This window comes from Miniopterus natalensis, chromosome 18, assembly GCF_054644295.1.
Source record: "Miniopterus natalensis isolate mMinNat1 chromosome 18, mMinNat1.hap1, whole genome shotgun sequence".
Taxonomy (NCBI): domain Eukaryota; kingdom Metazoa; phylum Chordata; class Mammalia; order Chiroptera; family Miniopteridae; genus Miniopterus; species Miniopterus natalensis.
The window spans coordinates 4586507-4608989 of NC_142098.1; the positions used below are offsets into that span (position 1 = coordinate 4586507).

Here is a 22483-nt window from a genome sequence, read left to right on the forward strand (position 1 = left end):
GAGGTGGGCAAACTTTTTCTATAAAGTGCCAGATAGTCAATATTTTAAACTTTGCAGACGTTTGGTTTCTGTTGCAGCTACTCAGTTATCTGGGACACCACTTAGTGCAGAGCTGGGAAGAGATGTATCCAATGTAGATATTTCCAATGTAGAGATAAATATGTATAAATAAACTCAAGCGCATATAGAGTAGTAAAATGTGGTAAAGTAAAGTAGAAAGTGTTGAGTTTTGAATATTACCTTTGTTTTTAATAATTATTTAGCTGTAAGTTTTTGTAAGTTAATTGTCAGTTATGGCTGTTTCATAACCAGCTTGCCAAGTTCCTGAAAATTTAATGGTTGACTCCCCACAGCAGGTACTAGCTGGCTCCAGCATACTACGAGGTACATTTGTGTAGAAGGATGTTTGCAGTGTTGTTTATGATGGCAAAACTCAGAAACTAATTCTGTACCCATCAACGCGGATAGTTGAATGAGCCATACGGTATCCGCACCCATTGCCTTTAGTGATTTCCAAGAGTGTTGTTAAGCGAGACGATCAAGAGGCAGGGATGGGTGTGTCCACGATCCCATTTTTATAAACCAGGCAATGGCACTGTCCCCATTCTTCACTAGGGCCCACTCTGGTGTCATTGTGGAGGCTCATTTTTAAAAAGCCTCTTCACTCAGAGCGGGCCACTCTGTATCCCTGTCTCTAGCCACAAATCATTTCTCTCCAACAGAAGATGATGGGACTGTTGCCTCAATGTGTCAGTCTTCTCCTTGCTACATAATGTTGACTTTCTGCCTAACCATTGAGGGATTCCCAATCCCATGATCCCATGGTTTTAAACTAGGGTACTGAACATAGCAATGTTATGAGCATAAATACTTTAATTTTTTTAAAGTCACAGATTCTTAATGCATGCCAACGTGATCCCACCCCCCAGGTAGATTATAGGTTTGTTCTTGTGCTGTGTTGTCCAACTGTATGACTTCCATTCCCTGAATCCAGAGGTAGATCAATGGTGACCTTGAGTTTATGATTTCCGAGTGCTTTTAACATGAATTGGAGACATTACTTAGTCTGATGGCTGTGGATTCTGATGTTTTCCTTTCATTCAACAGTTGAGAAAGTATACGAGTCAAGTGAACAATTTTCTGTATCGATTTTGTTGCAAATTATGATTATTGTGGATTCTGTAGCCTTTGAGCAGTGTGCTCTGCTAACACTTTGGAGTAGTTTTCATGGCTGAGAAGTCGAAATGGTTTCTGCTTATAGACCATGCAATAAGGCCAGAGTATTATCTACCTGGAAAGGAGACAGGAGGCTTCAGAATATCCGTATGAAAACTATCAAGATTTGTGGAATGATGGCTTTGGAGCATGTCAGTGTTATCTGTTTTCCTTGAGGTTTTTGGGGTGTGAGCATTGTGAGTGTTTGACAGAAGATTGCCTGATGAAGCTTGAACATGGTTTGGTTAAAGTTTGGATTTTAGGGCATTTTAGAAGATGTATTTCTCAAGCGGAACTGAAATTATTGAGCTAGTGACTAGCACCTGAGCATGAGTGATATTTGAGTTGTTGGTGACTGGGGGGGGGGGGGGGGGGGGAGGGTACCTCATCACACTCAGACCCTTCCATGCTTGGTTATAGGGGTGCTTTCTTCTCTCTCCTTCCCCCACCCAAAACTTGAATAGTAGTGAAATAAAATCGTTCACCTATGAACACGAAAATTTGATTGTTAAATGGTGCTTCTTCATTTGTTTAGAAGTTTTCTTGGTTTGTGTGGGTGAAAATGACTGCATTTGATGTGTTTTCATTTTTTTTTCAGGCTCAGTTTATGAACCTCTTAAAAGCGTTAATCTTCTGAGACCTGATCATGAAACTCTATGGGATAAACTGGATCATTACTACAGAATCGGTAAGCGACGTCTGAAGACAGTGTCCTTTGGTAGCCAGGATTAATATTTGCTCTGCCTTAGTTCTGTCATGTACATTATATGATAGGGTCCTCTCATTGGGATGTCGGGGTAGTTTTGGGCTTAGGCAGCTCTGTATTCCAGTTGCATGTTGACACCAGGACCATAGAAGGAATGTAACAAGTCTTATCTGTCCCTAGAATAATTTTAAAACTGTTACCGATGTCTTCAGTGTCCTTTTAGCCTTCCCAAACATTACTTGACTTGAGAACCAGAGGCTTTCCTGATTACTACTTACACAGAGGTTTTGTAGAAGTTTCCTTTCCCATTTACTTAAGCATGGTTTCTAGGTAGCCCTGAACCTTTTATAACCATTTCTAATTCATTGAGATACAAAAGATAATTTCAGGTTACTGTTACTAAAGTTAGGTCCTATTTTGTTGTTGTTTTGTTTTGTTCCATTTTTGCCAGTATCTTCCTGGAAAATTTTGTTTTCTGTGAGTGAGCAGCTTTGAGATATGTGTGTGAGGGGCTCCTCTTTGTTCATCAGACCCTAAGTTGGAAATAACTGTTTGTTTTCTGTCTGTTTGCTTCATGTGCCTTATACTTAGCCTATATGGCAAATACTATAAAATTTGATGTATTTGTCAAGGTAAGGATTTTTTTGTTTGTTTCAACTTCATGTAAAACCTTAATTCAACTTATTTTGGTGAAGATTCTGGTATATATTTATATGTTGCCCTTTTACTATCTTTGTGGCCATAACTAGCTAAAGAGATCGGCTGGAATGAGTTAACATGAAGTTGTTTCTACATCTTCAAAAGTTTAATGCTACAGCAAAGTTTAGAAATAACAAAGTTGTCAGAAGTGGCATGAGGCTGAGGAAGCCCCGGGGGGTGGATGGCTGTACAGCTCATGCTGCTGCTTGTCTCAATTGCAGTCAAGGCCACAGTGCTGCTGTATCAGAGTCCAACCACGGGCCTCTTCCCCACGAAAACCTGTGGCGGTGACCAGAAGGCCAAGGTCCAGGACAGTCTGTACTGCGCTGCTGCAGCCTGGGCCGTGGCTCTTGCATACAGGTGAGCTGCTGTGTGCTCCACTAGTCACTCACATCTAGGTAAGAGGCTTTGTTCACTCAGGACAAAGTGGTCAGCTGTGTTTTTTGCTGCTGCTGACTCACTGTGGGACGTGTGACTTCACATCCACTTTTAGGCTCTAACCTCTCTGTTTTCCTGAGGGTTTACATGAGACCCGTTTTAATGACTTATGACCAAGATTCCTCATCTCTTGGCTTGCAAATCAGCATTAGTTTTTGGCAAAATGAACTTCCCATTCTCATTAAAATGGTTGGTGTTGACCACAGAGGGAATAGATGGTGACTGAATATTGCACATGATAGAACTGGGGCCCAGAGTAGTTAAAGATTTGTTCAAAATGACACAACTAGTTAATAGTAGAGCCAGGGCCAGGGCTCATCCCCCCTACCACCACAGTTCAGTGCTTTTCTCACTGCTCTTCACTGGAGTATCACTTGTTAAGTCTGATTGAAAATCAAGTAATTCTTTTATAAAGTAAAAAAAAATCCTTGAGCAATACCGAGTTTCTCCTTACTTTATTTATTTCATTACATATTAAAAGCATCAACGTGTGTCCTGACACATCCTTGGTGGTGATACATTTTAACTGTCATTAAGATTAGGTTTCTGAATATTAATTTTCTGAAGGTGACATGTGCATGCACTTCTGATTTGAAAATTGTATCTTTCACATGAACATGATTCCTCAGTCTTAAGTCATTGATGTGGTGCATATATAAAGGAAAATCAAGCACTAAGATGATATGCAGCATACCTGTTGCAGTGTCACTACAAGCATCTCTTCATGTGTTTATGTAAGCACAGTATAGTTCATTAAATGTCATCCTGCCATTGGTCTTAGGAGGACAGGGAACACCCATAGCACCTTCCCAAGTGGTCAAGCCATAATGGGCACCTCCGATGTGACGTGGTGATAAGTACCCATCACCCATGCTGATTTCCTCCCAAAGTGTTTAAATGGATCTACCTGTGAATGTAAAATCAGACAAAGCCCCACTATGGCTATTTGTGAATCAACTTGCCTGGACTCCTAAAAATGTAGCTATCATAGAGATCAGAAAATAAGTGTGAAAATGGCTAGATTAAGAAAAGCTTGAGAAACATGACAGCTATACACAATGCATGACTCTTGAGGGAATTCAATCAAGGATCGTGCATTAAAAGAAGACTATGAAGTATATGTTGGGGATAATTGGATGAATTTGGTGTAGAATATGTATTAGATAATATAGTAGCAATATTGAGTTCCTTGGGTATGATAATGATATTACAGTTATGTAGGAGAATGCTCTTGTTTTTAGGAGATACTTCTTTAGTATGTAGGGGCAATGATGTTTGTAGTTTACTTTTAAATTATGCAGAAAACAAATTATAAATAGAGAATGCAGGCTGATTTTTGCAACTGGTGAGTCCAGGTGAAGTGTAAAAGGTTTATTCATTGTAGTATCCTTTTAGCTTTTTCTGTAGATTAGAAATTTTTCTAAAGGAAATGTTGTGGGAAAATTGCTTGGAAAATACAAAAGTATAGGTCTTTTCCTCTGTATCTTATACATACAGAGTAGATGTATCTACTCTGAAAGATACATCACATTGAAAAAATAAAGGATAAAAACCATCTGTTCTTCTCAATAGATGCAGAAAAAGCATTTGACAAAATCTAAACATCCCGTTTTATTTTATTTATTTATTTTTTAATTTTATTTTTGTTTAAAATATTACAAATGTCCCTTTTTCTCCCTAATGACCTGTTCCACCCCATCCCTTCCCCCTCCCCAGTCCCTCTCCCCACCATTGTCTGTTAAACATCCCATTTTATAATAAAAGCTCTCAACATAGTGGGTATAGAAGGAACATATCTCAACATAATAAAGGCCATAGATGATAAACCAACAGCTACTATCACACTCAATGGTGAAAGCTGAAAGCCTTTCCTCTGAGATCAGGGACAAGACAAGCATGCCCACTATGCCACTTCTGTTAGACATGGCATTGAAAGTCCTGGCCACAGCAATCAGACAAGAAAAAGAAATGAAGGGCATCCAAATTGGAAAGTAAAAGTAAAACTTATTATTTGCAGATGACATGACACTATATATGGAGAACTGTAGACACTCCACCAAAACACCCCCCCCCCCCAAAAAAAACCCCTATTAGAATGAATAAATAAAGTTGGAGGATACAGAGTCAATATACAGAAATCTTTTGCATTTCTGTACACCAGTAACAAATAATTAGAAGAAGAAATTAAGAGAATGATCCTATTTACAATTGCATCAAAAAGCATAAACTACTAGGAATAAATTTAACCGAAGAGGTTAAAGACCTGAACTTGGAAAACTAAAGAAGGAAACTGAAGGAGATACAAATAAGTGGGAGGGTATACCATGTTCATGAACAGGGAGGATTAATGTTGTTAAGGCGTCCTTAGTACCTAACGCAGTCTTCAGATTTAATGCCATCCCCATTCAATACCCACAGTCACTGACCTGTAATAAGGACATAGGACATGCTAGCCTAGTTTAATAGTTAGATTTCAGCTCTTCTTTTAAAAAGCAAGCAATGTAAACTGTGGTCAACTGCTTTCAAAGTAAGACCTGGGAATATAAAACCTCATGCCCAGATCCATCATGTATCATACTGGATGTGTATTTAGTTGAAGGTGTCCTTGACTGAAGTGCCCACCTTTCATTACTAAATAATAGTCATTTAATAATATGTGGCAGAGCAAAGAAGGCCTACGCCTACCTGAACCTGTGTTTCCTTGAATCCAAGTGGCCGTTGCATAACCTAAAGGGACTGATACTAAAAATTGTGTCTACTCTGTAACAGTGAGTTTAAAAAATCTTTTGGTAGGTTTTTCCAATATAGGAATATCGCTTAAAATTTCAGCCAAGTCTGTGTGGAAAACACTGTGCGCTATTTTTAAAGCAATTGACTTACTTCCTTGAAAAAGGAGAAATCTGCACATTTTTCATCATAGGATTTTTTTTTTTCAGCATTTCTGCATCTGCTGGGAAATAGAGTTTCACTGTGAGAGAATTAGTAGATGTTGCCAGAACATAGGATTAGCCAGATAGTTAAATGCTTAATTATCAGAAGCACTGCTTCCTTTTCAAATCCGTTTCCAGTCTTTTATGAGTTATCTTTCTCACCCAGGCGCATTGATGATGACAAGGGAAGGACCCATGAGCTGGAGCACTCAGCTATAAAATGCATGCGAGGAATTCTCTATTGCTATATGCGGCAGGCCGATAAGGTAAGACACCACGGCTGGACTGGAATCCTCACGTCATCCCGGAGGATTAATTTAACCCATAGAGCAGCAGCATCTTCCAAGGAAGAATGTACTTTCAGAAGGTGAAGCCGCATCCTGGGCAGGTAGGCTGGAACAGCCTCTGCCTGCCCAGCTCACGGCTTCAGAATACTGAAATGGAAGAAGTGCCTCAGCTACAGCTGATTAAGAATTATTTAGGCTTCAGTTTGTTTGTATTTTGCATCTGGTGTTTGCTTGATAAAGACTCAGTTTCTCAGGAGCCTCACAATAACCATAATTCTACCCAGTATTATATTATTTGAGAAAATCCATATCAAAATTCCATTTGGACATGTGAATGCTCTGGCTTAAATAAACTTTAGTTTAAAAATATATTTCATTTACATATAAAGACAGGAATCACAGACTTAGAAAAAGCAAGCTGCACAGGGTTACCGTGGAAATTAAAAAAATAATATACATAATAAAACTTTGTAAACTGTAAAGCACCATACAGGTATAATGAGATATTTCCCTACTTGCCTACAAGTCTGTGTCCCTGGGTCCTAATAGAATGTGTCCCTCCATGTGTATGAGTGTGTCACGTGTCCCCAAGTCCACCCCCAGGTTGATGATGCATTAGCAGAGATGGACTCTAGTAGTTATATGGCCAGTCTTGATTCTGTAACATTTTGTATGTTTTTATCATGTGAATATTATGTTGTTTTAATTTATGCATGAAAAGGGTAAAAAATGTGATGGCATGTTTTCTCTTTAAGACCTATATCTGAAGTTAAAACTTAAAAAGAAAATCATCTACATTCTGTCACCAAAATATGGCAACGAGAAAATGTCACTTGGCAGAAGAAGTAAACTTATTCTAAGCTGACAACAGAGATGTGTTACAAACCTGTAATTTGTCTGCTGAGGTTTGACTTTGCAGATCATTAGTATAAAGGTTTCCCAATGCTTGGAATAAAGTACTATGTCAGACTGACATACTTGAATTACACCAGTATATCATATATAATTGAAGTAATTACGATTAAAGTTTTTTTTCCCTAAGTGTGTGAAGTTTTCTGTTTATCTGACATCATTTCATGAGCACCTAATATCTGTGAATTCAACTTTTCTCTCAAGGAAATGCTGAGAGCCATGAATTTCATGTGTGTGCTGAGCTAGTTGATAGGTCTAAATTATAATTGCTCATCAGAAGGAAGGGAGTGATGTAATATGCAGTTTTTTCTTTCTGGCTTGTTTTAGTCAATTCTTGATTTTCCTTTCTAAGTATTATCCCACCTCACTAACCAGTCTTCGCTATTATGTTGTTTTCGGAGTACATCTTGGATATGACTTCAGCTGTCTTGAAGTCCTTAAATTATGAAGGATAAACATCTTTTTCCTTGTATGAACAATGGTAGATCACTGAAGTCAGTGAGTTGTAAGAAGATGTGGATGACATGGGGATTAGGTATTTATGCATACCACAAACTGTAGGGCTTTAAAATTTTAAAGCATTTTTATTGTTATAATCTTTGTGGATCCCCACTTGTCAGAGCAGGAATGGAGGATGTTACTATAATCCTCAGATGACATGAGGGCTGGCTCGGGGAGCTTGGACCACGCGTCTAGCTCCCTGCTGCCTACTGTACTTTAACATCTTACTGGCTCTCACCTACCTTCATGGTTCCACAACAGCAGGGAATGCCACCATATCTTAAAATGAGAAATATGTATCTCTTAGCCTTTCTTTAAAACTAAAGGAAGCCTGTTTATAGTGTTCATTTACTGTTTGACCTGAAGGCTCACCTTCTCTGTCTTCTTAAGTGAAATCATGACTAAGGAAGTCTAAGGCCTCTACTTCCACTGATTTCTCATTGAAAGGCATACTTCCCAACATATTTTCTAAGAATATTACCTAAAAGATATTTTTAACTTAGTATGGATTTGAGTGGGTAAATATGCAGAAGATAGAGCAGTCTGACGTCTATCATTGTCTTGCACGCCTTACTGCTTACTGCTTACTTATTAACATCAGGTATTTTGCCTCTGAATGTTTGTGCACCCATTCTGTCATTTACTCTTCTCATGGTCCTTAAGGAGAAGCGTTCAGAATGTTTCAACATTGATTCAGTCTGCAGGTTGGAGGGTGGAGACTTGCTTTCCACTAGGCTATGCACATTGCTGCCTTTATTGACTTAAACATTTGTTTGCTTAAAATGCTACTAGGTAATTTTCAGTTCATGAGAAATCATTAAAATTTTGTAAGGTTTATTCTTCCAGGATTGCCTTGTGAGATGGTGTTTCTTACCTAAGTGCATATTTTACAGTTATACATTAAGAATGGATGAAGTTACCTTTTCCTAAATGAGAAGCTACTTATTTACATTGATTAATGTTTTCAGAAAATCTAAATAAAATAGAAGAAAGAAAACATTATTCTAGATTTTTTTAGTGTAGCAAATTTTGCTTTAATCATTCTTTACTTTTACTTGCCAGATGCCAGACATAAAATACAAATTGATGTCTCCTTGATTTTCACTGCTTTCAAGAGTACTTTTTGTCTGTAATTCACATACAATTCCCCCCATTACATTTCAGAGCTTATAGAGTTTGGGTCTTATTTTTTTTATGAAATTTTAAATTATTTGTCCTTTAGCAGCTTTGAGACTGAAAGCATAGTTACATAATTTCCATTTGAGCATCTTGAATTGTTTAGCAGTTGCCTTTCCCCTGACACAGTGATTGAATATAAATTCTCCTGCTGGGTACTGTGTGTCTAGAAGACAAATGACAAACACTGCCTTGACAGCTGCAGCAGCCACTTTATTAAACTGATAAGACCATATCCCTTTATAGATCCTTATTAAATAGGCAAGATGGATTTTGTTTTAATTTAACCATATTTTTGTCTAAGCTCCAGAATAATGTTCAGCAGAGATGGTAATCATGGCAGTGTGGAAGGAGTGACCACATGGATTTCTATCTGTGCAGTCCAAGACCACTGCCAGCAGTCGGTACTGAGAAGCGATAGCCTTCTTACCCTTCTAGCGCTGGATGGCTTGGTCACTTTATAGAGCACGTCCTACTTTTACCTCATTCTTTTGTTCCTGATGACCTGCTGGTAGGCCCTGACTTTGATTTGGTTGACTTCAGTCATGGGGTGGGTTGTATTTGTGCAGGGCTCTTGGGCACTACAGAGGTAGCGCAGTGCCATCTAGCACAGTACTGTCCAGTAAACATCTATGATGGTAGAAGTGTTCTGTATTACTGTGTTGAACAATACAGAAACCACTAGCCACATGTGGCTACTGAGCACTTGACATTGTGGCCTGTGTGACTGAGGGACTGAATTTCGAAATTTTATTTCATTGTGATTTAATTAGTTGCATGTAGCTAGTGGCTACCGTATTGGATAGTGTAGCTTCCAGAAGCTTATAAAATAGTGGGAGATACAGGTATCTAATAAACATAAAAGACAGTAGAAATAATTGAGGGATAAGTACCCTGATGTGGGAATCCAGAGAAAGGAATTTACTGGGGTTCAGAAGGGACTTTACTCGAGAGGAGGTTTTGAGGGAGGGTTTCAAGGATGAGAATTTTGAAGGTGGAGCAGAGAATATGCCTGTGTGTAGCTACCTTAGCCCAGTGAAGCGAGGCAAGCTCATGACCACCCAGATACTGTCGTCACATCTTTTCAGAGGGAGGACACTTGCCTTCTCAGAGTCTTGTGTCATCCATTCATCCTCTGCTGCTGGCAGCCCGTGCTTCCAGGGGCCAGCCCAACACCTGGCCTACAGCTGGTATCAGTATGTGTTTGCCAGGTTCAATTGCCGGGATCCAGACGAGTAGATGATTTTGTTGTCCTGTTAGACTATTTAGCATTGACTTTGTGTTCCAAAATGGCTGAATTTTATGTTGAATGAATAAAGGCATGGACTACGTTCTCTTAGAATTGCTGCCTTAGTAGTAAGTGCGTAGGTGGAAAAGGAAAGGAAAACATGTCGATAGGAGCATAGGTTATATTTTGTGATCCTTAGAGAAGGAAGCAGCATTTGAGGCTATGAACACTTACTGAATTAGAATGTGGTGGCCTGAAGCACTTTTTCATTGAGTGTCATGTAAGCATGTCCAGATAGCAGGACAGTGGGATACAAGCCCAGAAGTCCTGTCCCACTGAGTAAAACTATTATTCGACTCTAGAATACAATTCAAAGCATTGCAGAAGCCACTGTTACCACATTAACGTGCTCCCTGTTACACTTGAGTTGCTGTGTTTGTGAAATACCAAGTAAGTATTCAGCAGTCATGTTCACTCCATTAAGTTACCAGTTATGTGTTTTGTCTGTTTTGTTTTTCAGAAAAAGTAACGTTTCTGTTTTGTTCTGTTCTCTACCTATAAGCTGTAACTTTCCTCTTTCAAAAGTTTCATGAAAAATAATTTATAATCTCTAATTTTGAATGAGAACATGCCTAGCATTGTGTAAATTTTATATTCGATTCTAGGTCCAGCAGTTTAAGCAAGATCCACGCCCAACAACGTGTCTTCACTCGATATTCAATGTGCGCACAGGAGATGAGGTCCTCTCCTACGAGGAGTATGGCCATCTTCAGGTGAGAAGACACTATAAGTCTTCTCTATTTATACTCTACTGCAGAGAACAGTCCAGGCTATTTACAGTTTTTAAAAAGTAGATTTCATAAGTTGTTCAAAGTGGAAGAAGAAAACCAACCATGAAATGAGGAATGAAATGCTAACCACCAGGGCTGAACTAGTTATTGTGGTTGAATATTAAATTTGACTGACTTCTTGGTCCACAAGCTAGAAGGGCAACTGGAATGATTATAATGTTCTTAGGACTATCTAAAAGAAGGAATCCTACAGTTTTTTCCATGACAAAAGCTTGTACTTATTACTAAATTTGAAAGAATTTCAACACTTAGGAACCAGGGAGTAACAGCATTGACAGGGCTGTAACAGCAGATCAGAAGTTTCTGTTCATGGCAATTCATTTTTAATATATAAATTTTCAATAAAGCTAAAGACATACACTAAAATGAGATTCCACAAGCCACTCTGGAGCCTGTAAATTTTGTCTGATATAATGTATTAAATTCTGTACCTGTGCTAAGAACACACTGCAGGATCTTATGTTTTGCTTCAACATTTTGTGCTGCTCTCAAGTGGACATCTTGTTGCCTTGGCTCCAGGACACAAATATCATGTTTGTTACTTATCTGTAATGCATTTCCTTCCTGCGTATCTTTTGGTTCTGTGAGCTTTATAACAGAATACTTATTATTCATTATTTTGTACTAAAATAAGAATATCTTCTTTTTATAGTTACTGTTTCTAGCGATCAGAAATGTCTTACTTCAGTATGACTCCTCCAGACATAGTGCACTGTCCCCATTTCTATGCAGCACAAACTCTTATTTGTAACCAATAAATAAGTGGGACTTAGTAGTATATGAATATGTCGTTTCTCGCCTTCTTTTTATAACTCTCACATAATTAGGTTCTATGTACCTCTTGCTTTGACAAATGTTTACTATCTAAAATGGGGTTTTCAGAAATTAATGGCTCATTTATTTTTTTAATCCCAGAATTTAAGCTCAGTAGGTGTTCAATAAATGCTGGTTGACCAGCTACTTGGCAGTCCCTTTACAGTTTGTCAGTGATAGTTTCTCACAGAAGCATCTCAAAAGTCAGAGCAGAGAGCTCCTGGAGGTGTAGCCCTAAATGGTTGTCCGGAGGAGTGAAACCTCTTTGAAGCCATTTGTTCATAAGTAGATTTTAAATTCTATGCTATACTGTTGATTAAAATTAATATGTGCCTGCAATTGCTTTCATAAGTTCTGTCTTCTCTGAAAGAAGACTTTTTAGATGCATATTGTTTGTGGTGGTTGGCAGAGTCCCCACCATCCTGGACACACAGCTTTCTCATTTGCACAGGTTTGAGATGGATCGACAAGACATAGCTCCCTTTGGGGCAAACTATTCCAATATAGGGGTGTTTTAGTCCCAAATTTGAGAATAAGTCTGAAAAAAATGCTATAGAAACACCTGCTAAAAGTTCTACCTGTGGCCGTTTGCCTAACCAGGTGTTAACCATCACGTGAATTTGAGGATTTTAGAGTTTTATATACGAAACTGGGATTTTATTAGGAACTAAGCCCACAGCTCCTTTATTTTACACGAGGAAGGGAAATACTTTTTATAGACCACAATAAGAGCAAATGACTTGTAATTTTATTTTTACACTTCGTAACATATTTCCACTGTTTCCTGGAACCCCTCACACTGCTGTTCACTTGCAGATCAATGCGGTGTCTCTGTACCTCCTTTACCTGGTGGAGATGATTTCCTCGGGCCTGCAGATCATCTACAACACAGACGAGGTACGCGCTCCTCAAATTCTTCAGCACAAATCTCATCTCCAAGGATTTCTTTTTTTTTATTTTTTAAAACTTATTTTTAGTTTCATAAAAAATGGATTATTCTTCAGTTCATATAATCAGATACTGGATTTGGGATGTTGGATCAAAAAGTCTTCATATTTTCAATATAAGGCACTTTGAAAATGAAAAAATATGTAACAAGTTATGAAATTGTACTCCTATGAAGGCTGTTTTTAAGGTGATCTGAAATAACTTTCAAAAAGTTTTAGTGACAATGAAAGTAAAGAAAATGGCATTTGCAGATTTTCTCAGTTATGTTTTTCATCATTCCTTTTTGCAACCCATCCTTTTAAACATAGAAAGATACCTTTATCATATTGTATTATTTTTATTTGTGGTGCTCTCAGCAGGGTTCTTGATGTTTTTCAAAAGATAAATACCATGTTCTTACTCTTATTGGGAATTTGAACTGAATTTTTGCCCAGAGTTGAGGAGACACATACACACACACACACACACATACTCACAAACACGCACGCACGCATGCATACATGTGCGCGCACACACACACCAGCGACACATTTTCAGCTGAGCCACAGCCGCAACACAGGGCTCTTATTGAGCCAGTACACACAACAGGAGGTCCCCAAAGAAGAGGCATGCTGTGTGGACCGGTCATTCTTCCTGTCCTGTGACCCACGCAGGGAAAGCGTGGTCAGACACTAACCGCCAGGACCATCACGAGACCTCTGAAGGGGGTGCATGCAGTCCTGCCCTCTCGTGGCTTATAGTCTTGTAGGTCCTTCCAGCTGTAGTTTTTAATTACAGTAAGTAAAGTCTACTTAGGAATGAAGAGAAATAACAAGAAATGATGATATGAAGAAATAAATAATCACTAAGGTTTCCTCTGCCTGATTCATCAAAGAATTACATGTGTTTGTTTCATCTAAGTCATTCTCCTTTTTTAACAATATTGTGAAATGGTGGTATTCAGGTATTTTGGGTAGGGGAGGGATTGGGGACCCCTATTTCAGACCAGTCTTAAGCAGACTCCTAAATGTAAAACAAATACAAGTGAGACCAGGAGAGGAGGGCTCCCGGAACGGGCTCATTCAGCCTTTCCCGTCTCGCCACTTAGAGGAGCTCCAAGGCACAGGGGCAGTAGCTCGGGTCCCAGCAGAGCCCAGTGTGTATCTGTTCACAATAAGCAGCAACCAATGTGATGGTTGCAGGCGATTTCCCATCATGTTGCTAATGGCAGTGGTAAAATTGCCTGGGTCAGTGATGGCTTCATTTTGTTTGGTATTTGATTTTCATTTTCAATTTTTAACATTTATTTTTTGCTTTCTCAATATCTACCATAGTTCATTTAAATCTTCACTTGTCACCTGACATTTTATAAATATGATATTGCTTTAAGCTTTGCATTCTGTTTTATACTTAAGCAATTTTGGTATTTTCTTCTTGAATTTATTTTTTGTTTTCTCGTGCTTTTTCTCGGCCTTGTAGGTTTTATTTGGTAATATAAAATTTTTATGTAGCCAATATCAATAAGCCTTCAACATGTACACTTAAAACCCTGGAATAATAAAATGTTATTGCTGCTCACTAGCTTTCTCCTGAGAGCCTATGGGCTGTGTCAGGATCATATGGAGGCCAGTAAATGGGCTGCCTAGTACCTTTCAGGGAATGAGCTTCCTTTGAAGACATGATTTCTTTCTCTTATAAATGAGACTTTGAGAAGGTTCTGCCATTCTGTGTGCCGGGTGGAGGTGGGGGTATGTATCGCCACTCCAGAGGGGCCTTGTGATGAAGGGTGGGCAGAACTACTACTGCATGTGTTCGGTTTGCCAGATTGAACCAGACATGACAACTAAACTAAGAACCTGTAATCAGGACCAGTACCCTACTTAGAGAATGCCTTTATTAAAATGAATAAACTTGTATTAAATAGCTGACCATAATCTTTGCTTTTACAGTTATTTTTGAGAATGTAAATTTCATCAAACGTCTGAAATTGTTACTTGGAAGCTGTGTGACTCCTGGCTATTGTTTGGAGCCCACCTCCAACTGTCAGCTTTGAGTTCATAGGAAGGGGAACCTGTAGCTATGGAAAGGTGGGAGGAAGATAGATTCCAGGGGTAATAGACTCGGGACTCCAGCTCGACCCAACATGGGTCTGGCTTGTTGCAGAACAGAGAAATACCTTTTTATTGCCAAAGTTTTAGACTTTTTTGACATCTCATATGCACATTGGAAATTCCAGATGTTACCTACTATAAAACAGTGCTTTATGTTTTTCTTAATTCTTAAGATGCACAGCCCTCACAAACAGTGATAGATATATCACTGAAGAATTACGGTTGAAGCACCTGTGGCAGGATGGCAGCTTTATGGCCATGTGGCACGATACTAGGCGCTCACTTCAGGCCTGAACACAGTATTGGTAGTGATGTAGTCATCGCGAGAATTTCAGCATGTCAGAACGTGCTGGATTTCAAATGGTGTCTAATTGTTTTTGTCAGTATCTAAGCGTCTGTTCCTGCATGTGTCCTTATCTTCCATTTATTTTCTTTTAGGTCTCTTTTATTCAAAACCTTGTATTTTGTGTAGAAAGAGTTTACCGGGTGCCTGACTTTGGTGTCTGGGAAAGAGGAAGCAAATATAATAATGGCAGCACGGAGCTACATTCGAGGTAATTTGCTGATTTCTGAGTTGGGTTTTTTTTAATTTAAATGTGTGAATTTGAATATGAATAAAAATCAGAGTATTAGATTGGAACAGTAGTTTCTATGTTAATTTCATCTCCTTTTTTTCTATATGTGATGCAGATGAAATTCACTTAAAATTAAAGAGTCAGCTCTCTTGCCCTTGAACAGGTGCGGGGAGGAGCGGGTGTCTTTCCCAGCCTTCCAGGGTCAGAGCTGGTGTGTCAGCCTCCCACCCGGGGCCTGACCTTCCTCCCCTCACACAGATGCTCTTTGAAAGTCAAGGCCCGAAATTGCCAGACACCAGCGTGCATGCATCACATGTGAAATCCCTCCGCAGCACAGAGCAGACTTCCACCCTAACCAGGCAGGCTCAGGCCTTTCACATTCTGCGTGACATTCATCATTTTCTAGAAGAGGTGCAATCAGCCTCCAGAGCTTTGGTTTAGTGGGTTTGAATAAATAGCAATGGCTGTCGACTCACGTTAATAGTTTATGAATTCCCTTTCTCCTTAGGGTTAGGGAAATAGTTTTAGTGACTGATTGCACCTTTCAGGTATTCTAAATTTATGCCCTGGAGTTCATCTTTTAACTAAAAAGTGTAGCTCAATGGGTCTTGCCTGTTGCACACTAAAAGATTTGAGAATTTAAAGATAATGAGCTGTAGGTCAGCTTAGACCATTGAGACGTAAATGAAGTAGGGAAACAGTTTAGGAAACACTGGTTAAGAGGAATCTGCTGCTCTGTACTTTTTTGGATAGAAGGACTAATCACAGAAAAAATTAAGTGGATGTAAGATGTTTGGTAAACTGAAGACTGGCTCCCGGTCACTAGCTGTATAATGTCTCCAATGCTTCAGTGTCCCCATCTGTAAAATGAAGGTAATAATAGTTCCTACTTTATGAAGTTGTTGTAATGACCGCATTAACATGCATATATGTTGATATACATGTGTGTGTATGGGTAGATGCATGTGTATATGTAGCATATGTATGTGTATGTGGGTGTGTGTGTAGCATGTGTGTATGTGTATATATATATGTAATCACTAGAATACAAGTGTACGCACACACTTCTGAGCCCGTGAATAACAAAGATGGAAACGAAAAGGACCTCTGATTAATGCCAGTTAACTAATATAAAACCATTTTCCTATAAGTTTATGACTTGGACGAGGCATTTCTCTGACAGAGCAGAACAGCAGCAATCAGTGCAGGCGCCAATACCTAGAGGGAAAGTTCAGTTCAGACATTAAGCAAATTTTGGCAAATGAAAAATAGTAAGATAACATTACCCTTCAGCCGTCATCCAGATTAAGCTCCCAGTGTTCCAGAGCCTCAGCCACACGATAGAGAAAGGTGGGCTCAGCTAGAAAAGGTGATTTTTAAAAGCTTACCTTTTATCACACCCCTTCTCTGCTTTTTAGTAACCATTTCATATGGGCCAATGCGATCACACTGACATTTTATTATAAAATATCTGAGTAGGGGCTTTTCTGTTTATAGAAACTGTAGTACAGTAAGTCCTCACTTAATGTTGTCAGTAGCTTATTGGGAACTGTAACTTTAAGTGAAATAACACATAACAAAACCAGTTTTACTGAAGGCTAATTGATATAAATGAGAGTTAAGTTCCTATGGCATAGGTCACAAAAATGCCACCGGACTTCTAAATAAGGACACAAACACTTCTGATGTTAAACATCGAGAGAAATGTGAGCTACACAAACATTTAAGAAAGACTAATAAAAAACAGTGAGAGAATGATTTTCCAGCCTGCTTGTTCCAGTTCAGGGCTCAAGGCAGACACCCCCCCATCCCCACCCCAGACAGAACGCCTTCCGTAGCAGGCCACTTATACACAGGCCACTCATCGGGCTCACCGAACCTGCCCATCGTGGGATGTGGGAGGACATTGGAAACTGGAGTCCCCAGAAAAACCCACAGACGGGGGACACCATTCCAACTCCAGGGACTCCACCGGGAATTGATGTTATTTCCTCAGCAGTGTTGTGCTGAAACGACATGAAATGAAAGGACGTTATCTGAGACCTGCTGTAAACTCAGAAAGAACCTTGGGTAAAAATTACCATTAACTCTAGAAAGTGAGGGTGTTGGAACGTCCCTAGTGAAAAAAACAGAGGCTCCAAATTGCTTTCCTGTAACCAAGGTGTCAGTCTTGACATTGAATCATTAAAGATTTTATTTCAGGGCTTGGAAGGTTATTATGTGATGTTCTTTGCTACCCTTTGCAAGCAAAATTAATATTAATTTTTGCAAGCCAGTTTTATGCACATGGATGGGAAATGAAGCTTGTCATTTAGATTTGGATGATGGGTTTTATACATTTAACATTTTTATTCTAGTTTTCCATGTATAACACTTTACAATTCCCCAAAATAACTTTAAGCATATCTTTTTTCCAAATGATTCTGAGTTCTGATCTCCACAGCCCATTTTGGAAGTGTCACTTCTGTGCCAAAAGGGTCTATTTTGAAGGTGCAGGAGAAGTTGGTCCTCCTGGGAGCAGTGACGGTGGCAGGAGTCCTGGGCATGGATGGAGAGCTACCGCCAGCCAGGATTGAGTCACCATTCTTAGTCTCAGAACTGTCTGCCTGGCTGGAGCTGATCTTGACTGCTTAGCACAATACCCTTTTATATCTTAGGCTATTTCTGTAATTCCAGCTGCCCTGAAATAGTGTCTGCAGATCCTGGCTCTAAGTGTACGCCTCCTGCTCTTGCCCTCTGATTGTCTGTGCCATTCTCCTGTGTCTTTGTATATTCAGTCCTGAGCAGGAGCTCGAGAGACAGAGCACAATTTGTCGCCATCACTGAACTATCAGATACGTAGCCGTCCTAGCACCACTTTACCCAGCTAAAGATGCTGTTAGTGGCCACTTTACTCCGTACAGGGCTTGTTACTTAAATTAACTGCTAAGTCTTAAGCCATCTTTGGTGTTCCAGTCTTTGAGCTATGATAGTAGAAGCAACTACCCATCTATTGGGCTTCATTTTATGTATTTTTGCCAGACCGAACAATCCATGAACATCCATTAAAACCACAGGACTCACAGTCCTTTTCCTTTGAGGAGGTATGATTGGTAGCTCAGGGAGCTAAAGCATAGTGTTAATGACAGGTGGTTGTGAATTTAGTTCCCGTACTTGCCAGTTAATTTTTTGGAGTCCAGGTGGGCTTGCAAATCACCTAGTCTAAACCCATTATCTTTTGTAGAAAAGTGTTGATTTATACAACAAATCACTTTATTACAAATTATCTACCGAGAAAACCTCACTTTACTTCAGCCCTCTTAAGTAAACAGTGCAGTAGCACTTCGTGAAAATCAAAGTGGTAAATGTTCTTTTGGTACTGGTCACCTAATATCAATATATTCAATAGCTAATAATGGAATAATCCTCACTCAAGGACGTGCTTAGAGAGAGGAAGGGGGAGAAAGAGAGAGACATTGATGTGGAAGAGAAACACCAGTCAGTTGCTTTCTGCACGTGCCCCAACTGGGGATCAAACCCACAACCCAGGTATGTGCCCTGACTGGGAATTGAACCAGCAACCTTTCTGTGCACAGGACGATGCTCGACCAACTGAGTCACTCCAACTGGGCTAGAATAATTTTCTAAGAATGTCTTGTGCTAGGTAAACATTTTCAATTCTAACAACACTATGTGTTATATTTGCCAATGAGAAGATCACTTTAGGAGTGTGTTTCATTTTCTAAATAGCTTGCTGTTGCCAGAGATTTAAATATACAGTGGGATAATAAATTAACATATTTGTACATTTCAATTAAGTCCAATTATTTAGCCAGTTGCATTGGGAAAGAAGATTAAACTGGAAAGAATTTAACATTTCCTAGTCCGGGTACAGTGTTTGTTTCTTTTGTAATGCTTTAATTAGGAGACAATTTCCAAATTCATCCGGTAGCTGTCTTTCTGCACCACTGTCGAAGATGGAACCCTGGGCTAGCTACATTGTATATCTCCTGCAGTGCAGAATTTCTTAGGTTCTTGCTTTTTGAATAAGTTATTATTCATGCAGTCTTAAAAACACGTGTACCTCACACTGACAGTGGAGGCTTTCTGGTATTACTCAATTAAATGCATGTAAAAGTTTATACATTGGGAGCTAACGGAGAACTTCTAGGACCTCAGGAACACACTCCTAAACAAGCAGATGAGCCGACAATGAATGTTTCTGCATGAGCTGTCAGAATGCACAACCCCCGGGCTCCCTGCTCCCTAAGGTCTAGCAGCCTAGATGCCTGTGCCAGTACTGCTGGCTTTCATTTGCAGTGTACAAGGCTAAGTATGCGCAGCCAGCCCACTTGTTTTGGGTCCACGGTAGAGTTAGGGACTCTACTTAGGTTGTTTTCTGGTTACCTATTGTTGCAAGAAAACCACCCAAATGTAGAGGCACAGAACTCTCTCTTATTACGAATTCTCGTGGTTCTGAGGTTTGACAGGGCTAAACTAGCATGTGCATGCTTAGGGCCTCTTACATGTTTGCTGTCGGCTGGGGCTGGGGCTGGAGCCAACTTGAAGGCATCCTCAGGTATTGGATTGTTGACTGGAACCTGCAGTCCCAGTCAACAGTCAAAACCTCACGTATGACATACATGAAGTTTTTCCATACAGGCTTCCTGGCCGCATGCTGGCTGGGTCCCAAGGTCCAACATCCCAAAAGAGAGGGGCGGAAGTGGCTGGGTTGCCTTTATGATCTAGTCTCGGAGGTCATGCAGTGTAACTTCCAGCACATCCTGTCGCTCAGGGTCAGTAGCTAGGCCATGTCTGGTCGGGGAAGTTCTTTTTTGATGCCACATTTTTTTAGCCTTTGTGGCTCCTGATGAGCAATTCAGACTCATTCAGTTGTTTTCCCCTGCAGGTCAAGCGTCTTCTCTGGCTACTTTCAAGATGTTTCCTTTGTCTTTGGTTTGCAGAAGCTGTGATGTGACCCAGCATGGATACTTTCATTGCATTCTGTACCGGTTTCACTTAGCTGCTTGAATCCGTAGCTGTACTGGAAAGTTTTTGCCATATTTCCAGTACTTTTTTATCTTGCCCTGTTCCTTCGTTCCTCTAGGAAGTGCAGTGACATGAATGTTCGAGTCCTCGAGGCTCTCTTTATTCTAGTCTGTTTTCTCTCTCTTGTTTGTATTGGATAATTTTTATTGTTTTACCTTCCAATTTAGTTATGCTTCTGTCTCCTCCATTCTGCCACTGATCCTGCCCACTGAGCCTTTTATTTTGATTACTGTATTTTTTGCTTCTGAAAACTTTGCTGATACTTTCAGTTTCTTAGCCGAGGCTGGCTGTCTTTTCCTCTTTTTCATTCATATTCATAATTGCTCACTGGAGCATTTTTATCATGGCCACTTTAACGTCGTTGTCAGATCACTCCAGCACCGCCTGCGTCTCAGCTGGCATCCACTGATTGTCCTTTATTATCCCGCCGGAGATATTCTTGGTTCTAGATATGATGAGTGATTTTTTATTGAGACAGGGACATTTTGGGCATCATATTATAACACCATGGATCTTATTTTAACTGTGCTTTTTGACACCACTCTGATGGTCAGGGGGCGGGGTGTTGCCTCATTGCTGCTAGGTGAGAATGTCAGGCCAGGTTTTTGCCTACAGCTGAGATGGAGACTCCTTGTCACTGCTGGGCCTGGGGGAGATGTCTAGCTCCGCAGGTGGCCTCCATGGTGCATCCCTGGTAGAAGGATAGGAGGGCCTCATTACTGACTCCCAGTTAGCCTCCGCTTATCTGACAGGGAAATGGTGTGGCCCCTCTATAGTTGGCATCAGTGGAAGTCCTGACTCCCCAGTGACCTCCTCTGATGCCATCCCGGCAGGAATCAGAGGGTTACCTCATTGCTGATGGGCAGTGGAAGTCCAGGGTCTACAGGGGATCTCTACTGACACTGAGGTATGAGAGGGGAGACCTCTGACTACCCATCGGAACTAAAAGTCTGGCTTCCTCCTTGGACCTCTCTGATAGGCATAGCTAAGAGGGTTGGGGGTCTGGTGCAAGTTCCTCATTGCAGATTCAGGGGTGTGGCAGTCCAGGATTCCCACTCAGCCACAGATTTTTCTGAGTGCTCATTGTCTGAAAGTTTTCTGTTTTGCTAGACTGCCCTTTTTCAGGACCTTTGGCTGGAGGGAGCAGGCTTTTGTGGGACCTTTTTTTTTCTGTATGTGCCTGCTGGTGTCCCCTGGTTACTGTGTCTTCAGCTCCAGCCTGTATACCAGAAAGGGAATGGTTCCTGGCCAGCCTGCTTTCCCATCCTCCTGAGCCTTTTTAGCTTTGTCTGTGTAATACCCAGGACTTTCAGCTGCTCTTAGGGGGAGGAATAGGGAAAACTGTCTACACCCCTTTCCCATCTGTGCATGTTAAGTTTTTCATCTATTTACCATCCTGTAATTCAAATACTGCTTACTGAGGAACATTTCACGTAAACAAGCCATAGAAAATGTAGGTCACGATGACACGGACAGCTCAGAGCAGTGGTGCTCAAATGTGGAGTGTGCTCAGGCACCTGGAGGGCTTCTGTGCTGAGAGCAGGCCTCTCCCGAGGAGGGAGAGCCAGCATTGCTAACGGGTTCTGGGCTGTGCTGCTGCTTGGGGACCCCACTCTGTAGTCTGTGCATTGGCGACATGCTGAAATGCTGACATCATTAATTATGTTTGCTATTCATGGTGTATGAGTTTGCTTTTAGAAAAAAATTGCAGTAAGTAAGATAAACTGGGTATGAGGTCTAAAATATTTAAAGGTTTTTATAAGATGACAGTGTCCTATTTTTTATTTTATTTTTTATATCTTTATTGATTTCAGAGAGAGGAAAGGAGAGGGAGAGAGAGAGAGAGATAGAAACATCAATGATGAGAGAGTCATTGATCGAGCCCACAACCCGGGCATGTGCCCTGACCGGAAATTGAACCCTGATCGCCTGGATCCCAGGTCGACGCTCAACCACTGAGCCCCGCCCGGCTGGGCGACAGTGTCCCATTTTTAATGAAATTTGGGTCTTCTCGTTTTTCAGTACTCTTGTATGTGGTATTTGAGAGTTAAAAGAAATACACATTTTATTACAAAGAGAAGACAAC

At 40.3% G+C, this 22483-nt stretch overlaps 1 protein-coding gene across 3 annotated transcripts in view; it reads left to right on the top strand.

Annotated features, from left to right (window-relative positions):
- The window catches only part of PHKB (phosphorylase kinase regulatory subunit beta), a 102855-nt gene that overhangs the window by 21768 nt on the left and 58604 nt on the right, over positions 1–22483 (top strand). For all 3 annotated transcript variants that reach the window (XM_087827049.1, XM_087827047.1, XM_087827048.1), the window contains 6 exons: positions 1814–1903; positions 2842–2980; positions 6155–6254; positions 10758–10865; positions 12573–12653; positions 15233–15348. In XM_087827049.1, coding sequence (XP_087683175.1) covers positions 1814–1903; positions 2842–2980; positions 6155–6254; positions 10758–10865; positions 12573–12653; positions 15233–15348 — 634 coding nt within the window. The remainder of the gene's footprint in view (positions 1–1813; positions 1904–2841; positions 2981–6154; positions 6255–10757; positions 10866–12572; positions 12654–15232; positions 15349–22483) is intronic.